The 19,815-nt window shown below is 37.9% G+C and overlaps 3 protein-coding genes across 4 annotated transcripts; 2 read left to right on the top strand and 1 right to left on the bottom strand.

Moving 5' to 3' along the window:
• The first annotated feature begins 256 nt into the window (after window positions 1-256).
• LOC306852696 (monocarboxylate transporter 6-like) lies at window positions 257-9,971 on the top strand. Of its 2 annotated transcripts, XM_079389749.1 has the most exons (6): window positions 669-973; window positions 1,061-1,122; window positions 2,067-2,508; window positions 3,999-4,142; window positions 5,246-6,067; window positions 8,046-9,709. In XM_079389749.1, exons 3-6 carry the CDS (start codon window positions 2,205-2,207, stop codon window positions 8,309-8,311), a joined length of 1,536 nt encoding a protein of 511 aa, XP_079245875.1. In that variant the 5' UTR covers window positions 669-973; window positions 1,061-1,122; window positions 2,067-2,204; the 3' UTR covers window positions 8,312-9,709. The 2 variants fall into 2 exon arrangements, with proteins under 2 accessions (XP_079245874.1, XP_079245875.1); XM_079389748.1 differs by lacking the exon at window positions 1,061-1,122 and having other exon boundaries at window positions 257-973; window positions 8,046-9,971.
• Window positions 9,972-10,321: 350 nt separating this feature from the next.
• LOC306852465 (antigen peptide transporter 2-like) lies at window positions 10,322-14,507 on the top strand. The gene is made up of 11 exons (XM_079389324.1): window positions 10,322-11,166; window positions 11,275-11,389; window positions 11,494-11,624; window positions 12,257-12,462; window positions 12,572-12,769; window positions 12,850-12,978; window positions 13,053-13,241; window positions 13,320-13,493; window positions 13,626-13,785; window positions 13,877-14,013; window positions 14,195-14,507. Exons 1-11 carry the CDS (start codon window positions 10,638-10,640, stop codon window positions 14,402-14,404), a joined length of 2,178 nt encoding a protein of 725 aa, XP_079245450.1. The 5' UTR covers window positions 10,322-10,637; the 3' UTR covers window positions 14,405-14,507.
• Window positions 14,508-14,682: 175 nt separating this feature from the next.
• Window positions 14,683-18,987, bottom strand: faap100 (FA core complex associated protein 100). The gene is made up of 9 exons (XM_079388525.1): window positions 18,644-18,987; window positions 18,447-18,565; window positions 17,637-18,292; window positions 16,993-17,220; window positions 16,741-16,897; window positions 15,612-16,476; window positions 15,413-15,529; window positions 15,244-15,330; window positions 14,683-15,118 (listed from the first exon to the last, which is right to left on the bottom strand). Exons 1-9 carry the CDS (start codon window positions 18,794-18,796, stop codon window positions 14,987-14,989), a joined length of 2,514 nt encoding a protein of 837 aa, XP_079244651.1. The 5' UTR covers window positions 18,797-18,987; the 3' UTR covers window positions 14,683-14,986.
• Between the last annotated feature and the right edge of the window lie 828 nt (window positions 18,988-19,815).

Genomic DNA, 19,815 nt, shown 5'->3' with positions numbered 1-19,815 from the left:
AGCCTTATTCAATTAAATTTTTATTATTAACTATTGAAATGTTTAGTTACCTATTTGCCATTTAAGGAAAACATCATTTTACAATTCCCTGATATTTCATGACCGTGGGAACCATGTAAATAATATTTGAACTGAAGGTATACTTCACCCATAAACATAAATTTAACCAAAAAAATGACTTTCTTTCTTCCATGAAACACAAAAGAAGTTGGGCAGAATGACAGTCTCAGTCACCATTCTCTTTCTTTTTCCCCCCATACAATGAAAATGAATGGTGACTGAGGGTGAGCTCCAACTGAAGAATTTCGGGTTTGGTCAGACTTTTTGGGGTGATTTGTTTTCTCTCTAAAGCTACTTTTAAATGAAAGTGGTCAAAATTGACGCTGAAAAGGTCACCGCGTGTTGTAAACGGGTTAGTATTGGAAATATAATACAGTGTGTTTGGGGTAAGAATAAAATGTTTGTTGGATTTAGAATCTGCGTCACGGGATCAGTAGTAGGCTGTACTAACTTAACTCTAAAGTAGTAATGTTGGGAGTAAGTTGGGTTTTAATAACCATAATACTTGCTGTAGTTATGGATTTAAAACGCACTTTAATAAAGCCTGTGGTTTCTAGTGCTTAACTACACCAGCGCACAGGAGCCCGCCCTTCAGCGCGACACTAGCCGGATGAGATTGAGCTTCTCTGGGGTAAAGGCAAGAGGAAATGCCATGCCATCGCCCCGGTGCTCAAATTTCCGTGCGCGTAGACTGCTTTTAAAGGAGCCGTTACCACTTCCATTTAGCTCTCCATTTGGTTTATGTGGTTATAGTGCGATATATAAGAGAACATGCTGTTACATTATCTTTAACTTAATCGTTCGGATCCTGAAACCGGTCCCTCCCGGAGTGTCTCCTCCTCCCGCTGATATGACAGCCTCCGCAGCACAGAGACACGGAGCTGGTGTGGATGCCTGAAAATGCCCTGAAACGGTGGGTTTGTTGTTTATTACATTATTTTATTTTTTTCAAGCTTTGGATTGTGTCGTGTTTGAAACTGGCAATGCGTTTGTCTTGAAGAGCAAGATGAAATGTGTATGTTGACTCTGGCTGTGAGACCCCGGTGTTGTGGCTGATTTCAGGTACTTTCAACAAAACGACTGTTTATTTGAACAGCTTACATGTTCCAAACATGTCTTAAGTGTTTTAAGTATTTTCGTAGCACTTGCTGAAAAAGGTCGCACGCGCGTATAGTTTCTTTGTTGTTCATTTAGTCGCTTCTTCCTGAACAACAATGTCATTATGCTATCATGTTCAGAACACCCTAAAACAGCTGTAGACACTGAACAAAAACACCAGTGGTGGAAATTTTGATTAATCTAAGTCCAATCTTTTCATTCGTTGGTTCAGTGACCAGGTTATATGGTAGCCTACGCCAGTAGGTGGCGACACATGGATCAATTTTTTTCTGTGTTGAGCAAATCTTTGAGTCCTTGAATCATTCACTCAACCAATTCTCTAAAAACAGAAAAACTTTAAGGACTGAAACAAATTTATCGTCCTTATAATCCCGATCTTAACCCACTAAGAGTGTGTAAACATCTTTAGCAGAATCATAGACATGACTTTAATAAAGTTGTAGAGAAGACAGCATAGTCTAAATAAATAAACGGTTTCAACAAAAATAAGTACTGTTATTAGTTATATGTTCTTGTTTGTATAATTTGCTTTCAGTTAATGAATCCAATAAAAAGCTACTCCACAGCACTCGGTGCTATTTACTGGCTACAGTAAGTTTCCTTGTTAGATAGCCTAAATATGAACTGGGTTAGTATTCAGTATTACAGGTAAGGCCAAACAAACCATGACAAATGTCTAAGGTGGATGTGAGCAAATACCTCTCATGTCTACCTGAACTTGAAAGGTAAACAAAGAAGAGTTTGACAAGTTCATACAGCAACTTAGTTTTGTGGGTCCACCCAATATTTTGCATTGTATTTTCTGTATTTATTTATTTATTTTAAATATTGTGTTTGTATTTGTTCAATGAGATTAGCTCTTTTTCCATTTTTTTTTTTTTTTATAGCAAGCACACTTTATTTGGAGGATATAGAATATGCAAGAATGTGTTGCCCTGCCCTTCTGCCGCTGACCGCCCAAAGCTCCCTGGATCAAGTGGAAAATCCCAGGTAGTAGTGACTTGTTTACCATCAGACTGGAAAATATGGCACCGCAGCAACCTTCCAGCATGGAGGAGCAGTCAGGGGAGCTATGTGAGGCTGAATCTGAGGAGGGAGAAAAACAAGGACCAGGACCCCCTTCTGATCAAGCTCATCCATTTACCGATGCTCCAGATGGAGGCTGGGGATGGGTGGTCCTTGTGGCTACAATCGTTGTCTTAGCTCTGACGCTGGCCTTCCCCTCCTGCATTGGCATCTTCTACTTAGAGCTCCAGGAAGAATTTCAAGCCAGTAACAGTGAGACGTCTTGGGTGCCGTCGATAATGACATCAGTTTTGCATGCCGGAGGTGAGGATGTTATACAGAAGTCTACTCTATTAGCACAACAAAATGAAATTGCAAAATGACGATAGTTTTAAACAGGTTTCCCCAACATACCGCCTATCTTCTATTGGTTGTACAAACAAGAAATCCCGCCTCCTAACTCATGGCATTACCTGAGATCAGGGTTTCCCAAACAGGAGTTTGTGAGCTGATAATTAATTATATTGAATGTCATACTGAAATAGTGATATATCCTATTAAACTTCAATTGTCAAATCGAAGGCTATGCTGCTTCTCTAACTCCATTTCTGCATTGAGCTTTATGTCCATTTGGGAACACAACGTGTGCTACAGTAGGTTCATGTTATTTACATGAATATTTGCATAATTTCCAGTATTCTTTTGAACAGAACGTTACAGCATTTCACCAATACTACGCCAAAATAAAAACTCAAGGATATGTTAACGTGTCAAAAGCTTGAGGGTTTGAACTTTTAAAAGTGAATAATTGTAAAATAATTCCATTAGAAGCAGAGTCTTTTTTTGTCTTTGTGTCTGGATGTCCCAGAAGTAGCAATATGAGACAATTTCACACAATAAATGACAAAATAATAATAATAAAAAAAAATTCTGGCAAATTCATGTAGCCCTATATTTATAAATGACTTTAAAATAAAAACATAAAAAACCCCACTTAAACAGAACCGTGAATAATAAAACATTATTAAAGTGTTGAATTATTAACTCAAAATCTCTGGTACTATACTTCAAGTAAATATTTTACGTCTAAGGATTTCAGAGCCAGTGTTGCCAAGTCAAGCTGGTCAAAAATACGGAGCAATATTTTGAAAGCGCCACAGAGTCACAGTTTGTATTTTTTGGGCAATCAACCTATGAATGGCTTACTTGTACTGTACTTGTGCCTGCATATTAAACTGGGTCAACCTTAATTGACATTTAACTTTAACAGTTAACAAAAATACTTCCAATCCAGAGACCTGTGTTACTTTCAGCAGTTTTATTAGAAAACACTTATTTGTATTCAATATATTTATCCTCCTTTATTAAGATTTTATTTTACATAAGGTAAATTAAAATAGTTCTATGCACAATTTTGTTTAATCAGATGTCAAGTAGTTGATAACAACTATATTGCATAAGTCCAGCAGAGATGGCAATTAAACGTCAGTGTCTGATTTACATGTTTACTGTGAATTTGGCTTTTACTGGTAGTCATAGTAGCAGTCATAGTAATAATAAAAAAGAGGAACAGCTTTTATTACTCACACTTCATTATACCTCTTAAACTGCCATACATCAATTACTTGTGAGAGTTGTGTGTTGACGTTTCGCTTGACATAATTGAACAAGGCAGTTCATTGTTCCAGGGTGGTGTCTTGAGTAGCTGGCTGTAGAAAATGAGCTGTAGGAATATGGCATGTCATGCTGGAATTTTAGGAGTAAACCTTCTCAAATTTAAGCTTTTTTTTTATGTTAAGTGTTTTTTCTTGCAGGTCCTCTGTGTAGTGTGCTGGTGGAACGCTTTGGTTGCCGGGCGACAGTGATGTTTGGGGGAGTGCTGAGTGGTTTTGGGATGGCGGTCAGCTCTTTCTCACGTTCCATGGTTGACTTGTATATCACCACTGGGGTCATCACAGGTCAGTTAGTCACCAGAGGAAATTATTATGATATCTTGTTTGATTTGTAGATAAAAGAGAAACAGTGATTACATAAAAGCCCTTGTGATTATGTAAAGAGATCACTAAGCACTTTACTAGCTGACCTGATATGAATAAGAATATGAATACAAAAGTGGCTGATTTCTTGAGCAGTGTCACACAAGTGTCCTAGTTAATCAGACCACCCACAAAAGAAGTTTCAAATGTTAAAAATGTATGTACTGTAGCAATAAGCAGAGTTATTTCACCAGTAAAAATAAGTAAATGTGAAAAATTAAAGTATTTATTGTTAATGTATCATTAATTAATAGATATTATTAATAATAAAATAGTTTAAATTAATTAAACAATAAATAAACGTATTATATATCGCAGATAGGCAGCATGGAAGTAAATAACACGAGCATTTGTGATATTATTAATTGAATATTAAAAATATAATATCATAATTATTGTCTGTTATACTTTAATATTTTTAAAAATATATATATTTTGTTATCTTTATTATTATATAATATCATTATATTTATAATTAATATTATCAATAAAATATTATTTTTTATTATTAATTGATAATAATTATTATATGATATACTATCTATATTGATTATGAATTATTTAAACCATATAACCATAACAACAATTATTACTATATTTAGTTACAGATTTAATGTATTTATTATTAATTCTTAAAATATATACAACTAATCATACTAATAAATGCATTAGTTTTTAATAGATTGATTATTAATTTTTAAACCATATATTGTAATAGCAATAATTATTATTTTATTTACAGTAACAGATTTAATGTATTTATTATTAATACTTAAATTATATACAACTAATAATAATAAATGCATTCGTTATTAATTGATTGATTGTTAATTATTAAACAATAATAACAACAATAAAAAAAAAATATTATTATAAATACAGTTGCAGCTGAGATGTATATATAGTTAAAGTTTTAATAGTTTGCATGTAATTAAATAATAGGTGTTAACTGTTAGTTACCAGAATATGATTAACTTTATCCAGCAGTCAGTTTTATATAATTCATAACTCTGTTTGCTTCACAGGTCTGGGTTTCTGTTTCAGCTTCCAGCCCGCAGTCACAATACTTGGCCACTACTTTGTGCGCCGTCGTCCTTTTGCCAATGCCATGTCCTCCACTGGTACTGCTCTGGGTCTGTCTACATTACCTTTTTTAGGTGACTATCTGCAGCGTACGCTGAGCTGGAGAGGGAGCTTTCTGGTACTCGGTGCTGTGCTGCTCAACTGCTGTGTTTGCGGAGCCGTTATGAGACCCCTCAGGCCTCGCAAGCCCAGAAAGTCAGAGGTGATGAGCAACGGTCCCAGACCCGCAGGCAAAAAGGGATGCGTGGTGGGGATCTTTCAGGGTTTAGCATCAGCCCTCAGAAAACACATGGCCTTTGACCTCTTCTGTAGTAACCCACGATTTCGAGTGTTTTCACTGGGCATCACTTGGATGATGCTGGGGTTTGTAGTGCCGCTTATTTACCTGGTCCCGTACGCAACAGCTCACAAAATGGATCCAAGCCAAGCGGCCCTGCTGCTCTCCATTCTGGGCTTTGTCAACATCATTGTGCGGCCTCCTGCCGGAGTGCTCTTCAGCCTGTCCTGGTTTAAAGGTCGACACATCTACATTTTCTCAGCCGCACTCTTCATAAATGGACTCAGTAATAGTATCTGCTGCATTTCCGCCAGTTTCTCGGTGCTGTTAATGTATGTGCTGACCTACGGACTGTCCATGAGCGTGGTAGGCTCACTGATGTTCACCGTCCTGATGGACACGGTGGAGATGAGTCGATTCCCATCTGCGCTCGGCCTGTTGTCTATCATGGAAAGCGTTACGCTGCTAATTGGACCTCCTCTCGCAGGTAAAATGAAAACTTAGTTTTTTTCAGTTATGTGCTGTGCATGTCGACAGCACCATGTCATTGCCTGAATGTGTATGTCTCACAGAACACAGCTCAGACATGATTTATAGGCATCTAAACTCCAGATACCATCCCGTAAAACAGACAGAGACTGTTGTAAATGTGGTCATGCTGGTATTTCAAAATTTATAACTGACCTAGTCTTGAGACAACAAGCATAGTTTCTATAGACACCAGAGGCGCTTCTAGCTTTTCATCACTAATAGGGCCAATCCCTCCATCAAAAAAGTCTTTTTTGATAGTGTTATATATATATCGACATAAATGGCCATTGCCTGCAGTAGACAGTCATTCACAACCTGCACAGGCAATAAAGAGCTGCTTCACTGACGATAAACATTTTTAAACAATGGGTTGTAGGTACTGTAACTATCTGCCTCGTTCAGCAGCCCTCAGAAACAGAACATTTTGTAATATAATATAAAACATGCTTGACAACTTTTAGAAAGTTAACATGTCTTGAAGTGTGACATGATACTTCATCTAAAACTTTTTAAACAATGTGTAACTATTTAGCATGCCGCTTTATAACCTAATATTTATTAAAAAACTTTATAGAATATTTGTACTACAATTGCGACAACAGATAACCACTTATATTTTCTGAATATATCTCTTTCTAAATCTTGTTTGCGTTTACTAATGTGTTACTACACTACTTTGGAATACATATGTATATATACACGCACGCGCACACACACACACACACACACACACACACACACACACACACACACACGCTCATGAAAGCTTCATTAATTTGTAAAAAAAAAAAAAAAAACTGTAAAAACAGTAACATGATTAAATATTATTACAATCTAAAATAAAAATGTATTTTTCTAAAATATTTTTTTTATTTTAAAGTATTTTATTAATTTGGATTTTTTACCATCATCTACACTAGGTTGAGAATCTGCTTTTTATTTTTATTTATTTTTATAATTTAAAATGAAGTAGAGCAAGCAAACGTAATTAAAATAGTAAACATTTAGTGAACTAATAGTGATCAGTTACGGGACCTACTAAATAGAATTTCCATTATAAATCCATATGGGGAAGTCGTGGCCTAATGGTTAGAGATTCGGACTCGTAATCCAAAGGTTGCGGGTTCGAGTCCCCGGCCGGCAGGAATTGTAGGTGGGGGGAGTGAATGTCCAGCGCTCTCTCCACCCTCAATACCACGACTGAGGTGCCGAACCCCCAACTGCTCCCCGGGCGCTGCAGCATAAAATGGCTGCCCACTGCTCCGGGTGTGTGTTCACGGTGTGTGTGTGTGTTCACTGCTGTGTGTGTGCACGATGGATGGGTTAAATGCAGAATGTCACTTCACTTCATATTAATTTTACCCTACAATCTTGTTGTTAATTAAAACGTTAGTGCACAATGCATTACCTAAAAATGCAACTGCTCTTATCACTGGGTTATATCTGGCTCAGATCAGGAAATGAACGTTCTTTCCTGTCACGTCTCAACTGTCCTGATGAAGTGAAGTCCCAAAAAAATCTTTTTAAAAATTAATTCACAGACATTCCCAAACATGCTTGTCAAAGAAGAAATCACTATGATCCAGAATGAAATAAATGTGTGATTGTGTATGCATCAGTGAGGAGGTTTGTGCCTGTGTTTGAGTTAAAAGAATGGAATCTGTGCTCCATTGTAACAGCACTAATCTGGATTTATGTGTTGGTGGGAGTGAAGGCTGTGATCTCAATCTGGTCAAACTGACTGTTCTTTCTCACTCACATTAGTTGGGTCAAGCACTGCCTACCACCTTGGAGTGCTACCAAGTACACGTTTTTGGCTTAAGGCTCACTCGTATCCTACCCCTCTTATGCATGACTCAATGGTTATTTTCAAAATAGTGTTGATAGAGTAGATCTTGTAATAGATCTGTAATATCTCTGCACCTGTGTTCCAGGAATCCTTGTGGACCGGACTGACCAGTACACATATGTGTTTGTGGCCTGCAGCATCACGGTGGCCTTATCAGCTCTGTTCCTTATGGTTTCCTTTTACTGGCTGGACTCCCGTGATGCAGCCCAGAAGAACAGTTCACCAGCTTCTGGGTCTCCAGCTAAACCTGCAGTCAATTTGACCATGGACTGTCAGTACAGCAGTGTGCCTACAGATGGGGACAAGACAAAGAACCCATCATCAGAGGCAGAAAAAATCACAAATGTATGACCTGGATCAGTGTTCTTTATGTCTTTGTATTAGTGACTCATATCAGGTAAAAAAAAAAAAATAATAATAATTTCAGCATCAAACCCTGGTTGTTTTGTACGTTGTTATATGACACTGGCTTTTGTAAACATCCTGTCTCACATCACTGGTTTGCCTTATACAGTATATTAGTGCCATGGCACAACAATGACATCCGGTAATGCAGTCCTTTGAATTCAAGTAAATATTTAAAACACTTCTTCATTCCTGATCTAAATGACAGAATGCTGAAGTTGTTTGCCCAGGAAATTAAGCTATTTCAAGTCAGGAAATGTTGAGCATTGTGACTGTTTTTTTTTCATCTAATTTTCTCTTTTTTTTTTTGCCAGTTACACTACTCTTCAACAGTTTGAGGTTGATACAGTTTTTGAAAGAAGTCTCTTATGCTCACCAAGTCTGCTTTTATATGTTTAAAAATACAGTAAAATCAGTAATATTGTGAAATATTATTATAATTTTAAATAACACTTCTATTTTCATATATTTTAAAATTAGTGGATTATTATTACTGGATTTTTAACAGCCATTATTCTGGTCTTCAGTGTCATATGCTCCTTCAGAAACCATATGGTGCTCAAGAAACATTTATTATTATTATAAAAGTTAAAAACAGTCAAGCTGCTTACTTCTTTTGAATTTATTTTTGTAAATAGAAAGTTCAAAAGAACAGCATTTATTTGAAATAGACATTTTCAGACTTTTAATTTAATGTATCCTTGCTTAATAAAAATATTGATTTCTTAAAAAAAAATCTTACTGACCTCAGATGCTTGAACAGTAGTATATATGACACTGTGTTGTTTTATACACTCTGTGTGTCATAAGACCATGCACTGAAAGACCTGATCCTTAAGGAAGATTGTTGTTCTGTTGCCTCTACACATCCAGTTCCCAAAGGGTAGGAAAGCTACTGTAATAAATCAGTAGAAAATTGTTTTGCTGTTATTGCACATAGACTCATAAGGTTTTCTCAGTACAAGTACATACATTCTTTAACCAAGAATTAAAACTCAAGACTTCATGTTTTCTAGTTCTCAGTGAGTGCTTGAGTATGACAATACTTTAATATGTGCCCTTGGGTTTGTTTGTTTGTTTGTTTCATGGGTTAGTACTGAATAAGACTAAGGGTGCAAAGGGCCTATTTTTATTGAGTGTCATGAATTACAAGTGCCACATTTCACTTCATGCTGATTTATATGTAAACTGTTGTTGGTCATCGTAGTTGCTCTGTTGTTTTGTTACTTTGCCAAAGCAAATGACCAGCTTATATCACAATGTATAATACAAAGTATTTACTACAATATTTTATTTTTAATTTCTGTACTCAATTTAAGTTTAATAATAAAGACGTAAGCAGATAAATGCTCTGTTGTTTCTTTTGCTATCAGTGAACAAGTGTAATTAGTTTTGGCTTATTTTTTATTTATTTTTTATCTGGGAAACCCATTTTCACTTTCTGGTTTGCAGAATAGTCCAACATTTGTGTGATCATTCCATAGATTTGTTGAAAATAGAAATAGAAAATTCTATCAGACAAACAATGTGTCAGACAAAGTGTTAATAAATTGAATTTTGTTATCGCAAGCAAATTATAACTATGCGTTGAAACGTTTCCTCATACAAAAATAAAAAAAAAATGGCTATAATGATACTAAATGTTAGTGTCAGGTTCATTGTTAAAATCCTTGTTTACACACGCTCACGAGAGAAACAAAGGGCTGCTCATTCATGAAATCGCCCATATAATTCATGATATTTGCCAAACAGCGTCCTCTGCTGGTGAGTCCACAACCACAACCGACGTAGCGTACAACGCCAATATAAGCACTACATACAGTAGCAATATGAGATAAAACCATGTTTAGTGCACACTACCTCGTTTTAAGTAAACTATACGGTTATTAAATGCATTTTCTAAATCGAGTCTTATTAATGCGTAATGAAACTGAAAAACTGTTTTTGACACCGCCCACAAGTGAAAGTGAAACCAAAAGTGATCTCGCGACAAAATCCAACGAGAGCAACTAATGATAAGACGAATAATATTGTTTCGCGCTTATTTCCTATATTTAGACGCACTAGAGAAGATTGGTGCTGCTGAAAACATTGTAAACCAGCCTAGGGTGGTTTGCTAGTCCTAGATTTAAATGGGTTTTCAGCGGGTCATACATAGAGACCAGCTTGCTTATCAGCTAACACTTCTCTAAAACCAGCTAACAGACTAGCCAGGCTTTGAAACCATTCTAGAGTGGTTTATCTGATTCATAGTTATCTTTTCAGTATTAAGATGCTCTCCAAGGCACACCCCATCTATCGAACTGCAGTGCATTTCTGCCTGTTGTGCTGTGATTTTGTCATCTGGGCTTGTGTGTGGGCTACACTGCTGCGACTGGATGGAGAAGGCAGTCTGGATCTAAGGTGCCTGTGGGCTCTCAGGACCGTCAGCTGCACTGTGCTTTATTCATTGAGCACAATTTTTACGGACAGTAGTGCTCAGCCTCTCCTGAAACGCTGGATAGCCCTACTGAGCTTCCTACCGCCAGTGTTTGACAGTATGCAGACAATGCTGCACAGGACCGTGAGAGGCTTCAGTCCTGTTCCTGATCCTGGTATGGTGATCCTGAGCTCTGCTACATCTACTGTCATATATATTGTGTGGGAGATGGCCTTCCCACATGGTGCATCATCTAAGGGTGCCAGAAACCAGAAGAAACAAGAAGAGGCCAAAGCGCTCCTAATGAGGGTCATTCGCTACTCCAGGCCTGACTATCTTCCTCTAGGGGCGGCCTTCCTTTTCCTCAGCCTGGCGGCATTGTGTGAGTGTTCCTCCTGGTTGAGGAAACTATAATATTGTCTGAATTGGTTCTTGATTTTAAATCCAAATCAAGTTTCCATGATACAATGTGAACCTGTTTTTTTTATAGTTGAGACATTCATCCCATACTGCATTGGCAAAGTTATAGACATATTGAGTGGAAAGTACCAGCACACCAATTTCTCATGGGCTATTGGACTCATGGCATTGTGCTCACTTGGAAGGTCGGTGTAACATCACTGCAAGGCAAATATCTTAAAAACAAATGCGTTCTTGTACAAACTGCTTTTGTTTTTGGAATTTATTGTTCATTTGTTGTGTCTTTAAGCTCTATGTTCAGTGGTATGCGCGGCGGGATGTTCATGTGTAGCCTCAGCAGACTCAACAAAAGAATACGACACATGCTGTTCCAGAACCTCATGAAGCAGGAGATAAGCTTCTTTGAAGAAAACAAACCAGGTACCTGTCCCTTCACTTCAGTTGGTTTAGCTCAGTTTATCTATTTTCTAAATGCATGTTTTAGATGTCATTGTGAACAGTTCATTCATATATATATATTTTTTTATGTCAAAACTGGATCTTTCAGTGAAAACGACTGACTTCTCTCTGGTGATGTATGCTGGACTTTTTAGTTAATTTTTTCAGCTGAAACCCCACCCCTCTTAAGCTCGCATTCATCTGCCCTCACTTTTGAGTGCAATGCTCAAAATCCAATCAACAGTATGCAGTGTCAAGTAAAGCCCAGAGGCATTCAATTTACAAAAAGGCTTACCACAGTATAATTGAATAGGCTCTTCTGAGAACTTGATTCATCAGAGTGGAATCAACTCCAATCTTTGGAATGGACTCTTTATCCCAGCTGCCTTAGAACTTTTTTTTGTTTTCAAATAGAAAGTGCCGCAAGAGTCACTAAGTTTGGTACCATTCCAAAAAAGTAAAACATTTGAAAAATTCTAAGCATAAAATGATTGAAGATCCCCAGAAGGTTAAAAACACGTCTTGCATTCGCTGCATATTTGAATGTGATCTTGAAAGTAGACAAAAAATAATACATATGTGATTTTTTTTTTAAACCATTTTCTCTCTTACAGGTAGCCTCACATCACGTTTGATCTCTGACACTGATAAAATGGGACGTTCTGTGGCCATGAATGTGAATGTGTTACTGCGAAGTTTGGTGAAGACATGTGGCATGCTGTTCTTTATGCTACGCCTATCCTGGCAGTTAACCCTTCTCACCTGCATCGAAATGCCACTTCTTGCTTTCATTCAGAATTCATACAACAACATCTCCCAAGTTAGTAAATCTTCTTATGTTGGTATCACACAGCTTTTCAAACAAACCAAAAAAAAAACAAACAGGGGTAGACTATAATGAATTCAAAATGCCTCACCTTTCTGATCAGAAAACAGCCAAAGATCTGCAGGACTGTAATGCAGAGACTGCAGAGTTGGCATCTTCTGTCATTGGGTCGATGAAGACTGTGCGCAGTTTTAAGGCAGAGCATCAGGAGCAACAGCGATATGAACAGACTCTCAACAGGAAGCTCCAGGTTCTGAGGCGTAAAGGCATCTACAGTGCCATCCATCTCTTAATACGCAGGGTAAATCATATACAGTCCTGAGTTGCATGCACCAGTCACCAAAATATTGTTTCATTGATTCTACTTTCATTGCATTTTAGTTCATTACAGTAGGTTTGAAGGTGGCAATGCTGTTCCAAGGCCGAAATCTCATCTCCTCTGGACAGCTTAGCAGTGGCAGCCTCCTTGCGTTTGTGTTCTATCAGAAGGACATGGTGACCAACATGAAGGTATGACTGGCAGGGAGAATTTTAAAGTAATATGAGTCTTTTTTTGAGAGAGACTAAATTCTGTACATTCTCAGCATCTTGTATACATCTATGGAGACATGCTGAATACCGTGGGATCTGCAGTCAAGGTCTTCCAGCTGCTTGACAGGAAGCCACAGATGAGAGAGGCAGGTGATTTGGCCCCAGAGAAGCTTAAGGGAAGACTAACCTTTGAAAATGTCACTTTTTCCTACCACTCTCGCCCTAACGAAAAAGCACTTAAGGTATATTTTTGTCTATACTGCAAAAGCTGATTAGAAAACTCATTGGATTTGAATGTACTCATTGTTGAATTGTTGCAGACTGTTACACTGGAATTGAGTCCAGGGAAGCTGACAGCATTGGTAGGACCTTCTGGTGGTGGGAAGACCTCTTGCGTCTGCTTGCTGCAGAGGTTCTATGAACCAAAGGAGGGTGAGGTGTTACTGGATGGTGAACCTCTGTACCACTACCAACACCAATACTTGCATGAAAAGGCAAGGAATGATACACCAGCATTTATAACTATGTAACTTGTGGAGAGATCTGCAAACAACCAATTCTGTTGGATGGTTTGGTGAAGTTAGTAGTTTACAAATTGATACATCATTCTTTTTCATTTGGCTTAGGTGGCAATGGTATCCCAGGATCCTGTGCTTTTCTCTGGCTCTGTGAGATATAATATTGAATACGGTTTGAAGGACTGCACACTTGAAAGAGTAAAAGCTGCTGCTCGGAAGGCCAACGCTCACAACTTCATATGCAAATTGGAACAAGGTTATGACACAGGTAGATAAAACTAGACAGATTGTCTAACAACTGATACGGATATATTGTGCTATTCCATAAATAATAAAAAATCTGGATGCTTTCTCTATAGATGTTGGCGAGTGTGGTGGCCAGCTGTCCGCAGGGCAGAAGCAGTGCATTGCCATAGCCAGAGCTCTGATAAGGAACCCACAGATTCTCATCTTGGACGAGGCCACCAGCCACATGGACTGCAGCACCCAACAAGCTGTACGGACTCCTCTAAAATGAATACTACTTTTTTACTTTTAGTCATTTAGCAGACGTTTATCCAAAGCTATACTAAAATCCTAATATCTTAATAAGCCGCAGCACGTTATTTTTAATCTGCTGTAACACAAATTCTGAAGTTCTCTCATTAACGGTATCTATTCATGATCTTATTTTGCAGGTTCAAGATGTGCTCAATAACACAACGGATCAGACAGTACTGGTGATAGCTCATCGTTTGGAGACTGTAGAGAAAGCAGACCACATTATCTTCATGGAGGGAGGTGAAGTTGTGGAGCAAGGAACACACCAGCAGCTCATGGCTAAAGAAGGAAGATACTATCGGCTCAGAGAAAAGCTTTTCAATCTGGAGACACAACCAGCAGACTAAATTATTAGATATTTTGATGTATTTTACATTTTACAGAGACTTTAGTACACACTCAGACTGCCTTTCATGTAGATTTAACAACACATTCTAGAAATGCAGGTTTAAAAAAAATAAAATATATATATATATTTCTCATTACTTTTCTCCATACCTCTGTTTGAATATACAGCGTTTCATTGACTATGGAATAGATGATGAATGGAACACACAAAGGAAAGCAAGGGATTTGTATCCTAAAAGTAAAACAAGTATGGAATAACTATAGAAACTATGGATTTCCATAATTGCAATTTTTTAATCTCTTAATTCTGACTTTTTTCTCACAAATGCGAGTTTACATCTCACAATTCTGACATTTTTCTTAGAACTGTGAGATATAAACTCGCAAATGCGAGTTATAAAGTCCAGTTCTGAGGAGGAAAGAAGACTGATATGTTGAAAAAAAAAAAGTCAGAATAGTGAGATAAAAAGTCGCAATTACCTTTTTAAATTTTTTATTCAGTGGAGGAAATGAGCTTCCATAAATAACCTCTACTGTATTAAAAAATATATGTAGTAAAAGCTTTTGATGGTGTACTTCAATCAGAGAATGACCAGCGGATTTGCCCTCAGCTGCAGAAAAATCCGGAACAGGACATCAGAGTTCTTATTCATCTTCATTGTGCCACCAAGAGCTGCTTGATTCTGAGCATCCTGAAGGTCTTTAAAAAGAGACTGACAATAGAAAAATCTGTTACCGTTTCATGTGATTTAAGCAAAACTGTGTGATACATGTGAATTAATACTAATCACAATGTAAAAGTGTAATAAAGAAATAAATGGAAGGGAATTAGATCTACCTCAACATGCCGTACGGCTTCAAACAAGCTCTGTGCCTTTAACTGTTTTGTATGACGACATTTCACAGACGAGTCTCTGAGCAAGACCTGTTGAAAATGCCATGATTTAAGTTAGATTCAATTATAAGTCCATGTTCAAAAAAATGGAAATACTTTATTATAAAAATACCTGAAGGCGCCTTAGAATGGCATGATGCAGTCCACACAACGCTGCCACAGATGTACTTTCCACCCGGATCTCCAAGACTTCGAGAGGTCCATCAGAACAGAAATCTCCCAGTGTTACCTTGAGGAAAGACATGGATAACTCATTCTAAATTAAAGACTTTATGATCATAAATAAATAATCAGTAGTATAAAGTCAGCACCTCTTTGACCAGAAGCTTGACAGAGCATCCATCTGGGCTGTAGGCACAAATCACTGGACTTTGTACCGACGGTTGTCCTATGGCCTCAGGTGATACCAGCCAGTTTAGCACAGACATGCATGTTTCTGGAGTGTTGCTTGCTGAGAGGTGCAGTTTGACCTTTAGAAGCTCTGATGATACCCTGACCATCACTGTGATGGGTCCTGACTTGGTAGTAGTATCAGAATCCTTGGCTAACACTCCTCTGGAATGCAGGAAGGCTTGGATGCCATTCGTGACAGTATTGTTTCTGATGTTACCATGAGAAAATGATCCCTCTAGCCTTAAAGCATCAAGCCAGTCCACTGTTAAAGTACTCAAAGGTGCACTGATGGAGCCCATCTCTGTCAGGAGCTGAGAAACACCAGGAGAAGATGCTTCAGGACTAAACAGAGCAGAAAGGGAGAAGGCGAGAGAACAGTAGACTTTCACTGGCAGAGACAGCCCACCAGTGCTTTCAAGAGGAATGGTTACATCCAGTTTCTGACCAGAATCCAGTTTCTTGAATGGGAATGAGTATGTCCTAGATGAGCCCTCCATATGTGGACCATTGGATAATGGGTGGACCTGAATGCACAAAGTCCAGCCATGTTCCAATGTACATCCACTTGAATTTTCAAGCACACATGTTAGAGTCAATGAGTCTCTTTGGAGCAATGAGCTCCATCTAGCTACTCCACGACAGCTGATTGGAAGTTTGGTGCCCACATTAAACGCATTCTCATTACCGTGGTTGTCCAACAGTAGGCTGCAAACATTTATGACATGATTGAGTCGTTTGAGAGACTCATTTTTCTCCTGAAGCTTGTTTTTCAAGGATTCTGCCCTGCAGAAGATAGTAAAAAAAAAAAGAGTCAATGATGTGACAATATTTTTTGACCATTTAAAAAAAAAAAAAAAGTTTTTTTTTTTTTTTTTATGAGGAATGTTTTTTTTATTTCAAAAAATAATTTGGATTTTTTTCAAGAGCAACTATGATTATAATTATCATATCATTAAGTTTAAATAAATAAATAAACTCAAAAACGGACATTTAGTAATTGCTGCTGGAAAACCAGTAGTCTTTTCAATGATGAAGTATGAAACAGACCTCTCCCAGATGTTTGCGATGGAAGCCAGGAGGTCCTTCACTCTCTGGCCTGCCAATGATGAGGGAAACCTGGGAACATTTCCGTTTTCAGATCCTCGAGGAAGGTTCACACAAAGCAGTCTTCCAGTCAAAGATACTGCGAAAATCTTCATAGATCCTTGAAATTTAAAAACAAACACTTTGTGTTAGTGGCTTAAATCACAGGAAAATCCTGGTAAACAACAGAGATTTATCAAAATTAATGTACTGTACCTGTGGAGCTAGTATATGGCCCAGCAAGTGCTATAACCCTGGATACACCAAGACTGTCTGAGGTCAGAGCTTGCAGTTGGGACTCAGTTCCTGTTGCTTCTGATGAAGATGAAGATGATGCTGTGGTGAGCTGAAGAGCATGCAGATCATTGAGAGAGCTGTAGTACAGACACTTATCATCCACACGGGCACACAGCACTGGTCCTCGTACACTATGTTCATTGAAGCCTGTAAAACGTGAATTTAACATAGATTACCAAAACTTATCTATAATTTATTCAAGTACAGTAATCTTGATATTTTTAGGGGTATAAAAACGTCAGGGTGATGCAACCTCCCTGATATCAAAATGAAGGGAAAAAATTCTTCATTATTTTTCAAGGTATAAGGAAATACATTATTACTTCTTATTTGGTCACACCACATGACACCTTTTCTGTCATTAAACTGAAACTTTTCCTGAAAACGGTTTAAAGGTTTTCTAAACCATATGAAACCCGTATGAAAACGAAAAGAGTACATTTCTAATAAATTAGCTCAAGTTTATTAGATTTTGAAAAGATATATAATTGACTCTCAAATCAAATAAAGACTAGGGCAATGGCAAGCGTATGTGTAATAAAAGCATTTTAATTCAGTCTTACTATAATCTGCCTTTTTTCCTTCCAAGCTTGCTTGTTTGCTTCTGACCATTAGAAGTTTGCCTCTTTGACCAACTGCAACAAGACACTGAGGCCCATGTTCTCCAGAGATGCAGGTTCCAATAAATAAGACTGGCTGCTCTAAGCTCTGAAGTACTCTGACCGGAGATCTCTGTTCTCCTCTAGGACCAGCAAGGGTGGGAACGAGCAAAGGAAAGCAGCAAATACGTCCATCAGGTAAACCACACAGAATGACTGGAGAATTGACTAAAGAGGCATCCACTCCAAATAAGAGCCTAAAAAGACGGGGCTCGAGATGAGAATGAAGGTCAGACTGGTGAGTGCTGACTGATGTGGAGCCTTCAGGGTAGATGCAAGTCAGTACTGGAGGTAAACTCACACTTTTATCTTTCTCTGTTATGTTTAAACAGCATGTGTTTAGAGTTACAACCTGGAAACTTGTAAGTTTATGAAGGGGTCTGGATCCAGGCTCTTCGTAGAGATCAAATCTCCAGAAGGATTTGTGAAGGCTAAGAGTCACAAGGATCTTCTCGACTATGGTGAATGCTTGCAGACTGGCATTTTTCAGGACAATGCAATCATCTGGTACAGTATACAGCACACTGTCAGTACTCTTGTTCACCAAGACAGAGGAAGAACTAGGAGGGAAAAGACAAAAAAAAAATTGATTGGGCAAAAATCTGTAGTGCAGAATAAATTACGTTCATTTGCTGTAAATAAATTACACACACGTCCATACATATTTAGTAATTGATCATATGTTTCGAAAAACATAGTAATCTCTGTAACTACCTGAGCTGTGGTGGTATAAGGGTGCAGTAAAGCCCACCGTTCACGCAAAGTGCATAAAGTCGATGTTTATCGTCACTTAATGCCAAATTTATCACTGAAGCTTCAAACTGCATCACGGTCTGAAAAACAACATGTATTAAGTGAGCATGGATAAAAGTCGTAGTTGAGCACAAAAGTGAGAACAGACATCCACTTGCCGTGACTCTCCTCTCCTGGACACTGAATATGAGCACATCTCTGTCTCCGCTGGTCAAGAAAAGACTCTTGTTGTCTTGAATGATGCGCACTGAGTGAGACTGACAGTCACTGAACTCAGATAAATACTCCACGCTGCACCGCACCGCGTCCATTATCAGACTCCGTCTGTTTTACATTCTCCTCAGAGTGAAATTCGATTCAAAAGACGTTTTCGGTTCGGATAATAATATTTATCCGATTTAACCACATAACAGAAATGTTAGTGACCGTCTCTAACTTGTTTCATGAACCCGCCACCTCTACAGTAACCAATGAGGGCCAATATTCTTCTTCTTCTTCTTCTGTAAATTTTATTGGCAGCTTGCAATCATTGTGCATTACCGCCATCTACTGGGCTGAGGTGTGACCACATTGGGACGTCATCATTCTTAAAAAAAAAAAAAAAAAAAAAAAAAATTAATTAACATCCTATAGGATCAAGGCCCAAGCTTCAGCTATCGCTGCGTGTTCAGCTCCTCCAGCTTCCACCTTGAGCTCCTCAACCCCCAGGAAGAAAAAAAATAAATAAATAAATAAAAAAATTATTACTAAATTCTACTTGCTAGTTGAGTTTCTTTAATAAAAGTTATAACCGCCCTAACTGTAGACTGTGTGCTGATTATACTCAAAAAATTGTTAAATCTTTCTTTACCGCTCTCTTCATTTTCTCCCTTTCTCTGGTGTATTGTGTACAATCTAAAAGTATGTGTTTTACATTTTCTATTACTCCACAATTTGTGCATAATCCAGTCTGATGTTTCCCTATAATATGTAATCCACTATTTAAACTTGTATGTCCCATCCTCAGTCTGGTAAACCATGTTTCCTCCTGCCTTTCCAATCCACTGATTTTACTAGCTGTAACCTCTTTGTGTATTTTATACAAATGTCTGCCTTTTACCTCCTTATCCCATCTCTCCTGCCACATTCTGTTAATTTTGTCCTTAATAATACTTTTAATTTCTGACCTGCTTAAATTGATATCCAGTTCAACCAGTTCTGATGTAACAGCTTCCTTCGCCAGCATGTCTGCATTCTCGTTCCCCTCCACTCCCTTGTGTGCAGGAACCCATATAAACACTACGCTTATACTCTGTTGATTATTTTTAAAAATGAGTTGATGAATTTCATC

Source organism: Barbus barbus (assembly GCF_936440315.1).
Source record: "Barbus barbus genome assembly, chromosome: 32".
NCBI classification, from domain to species: domain Eukaryota; kingdom Metazoa; phylum Chordata; class Actinopteri; order Cypriniformes; family Cyprinidae; genus Barbus; species Barbus barbus.
Note: the sequence above shows the minus strand (reverse complement) of the source record. Positions and strands in the feature narration are given on the sequence as shown.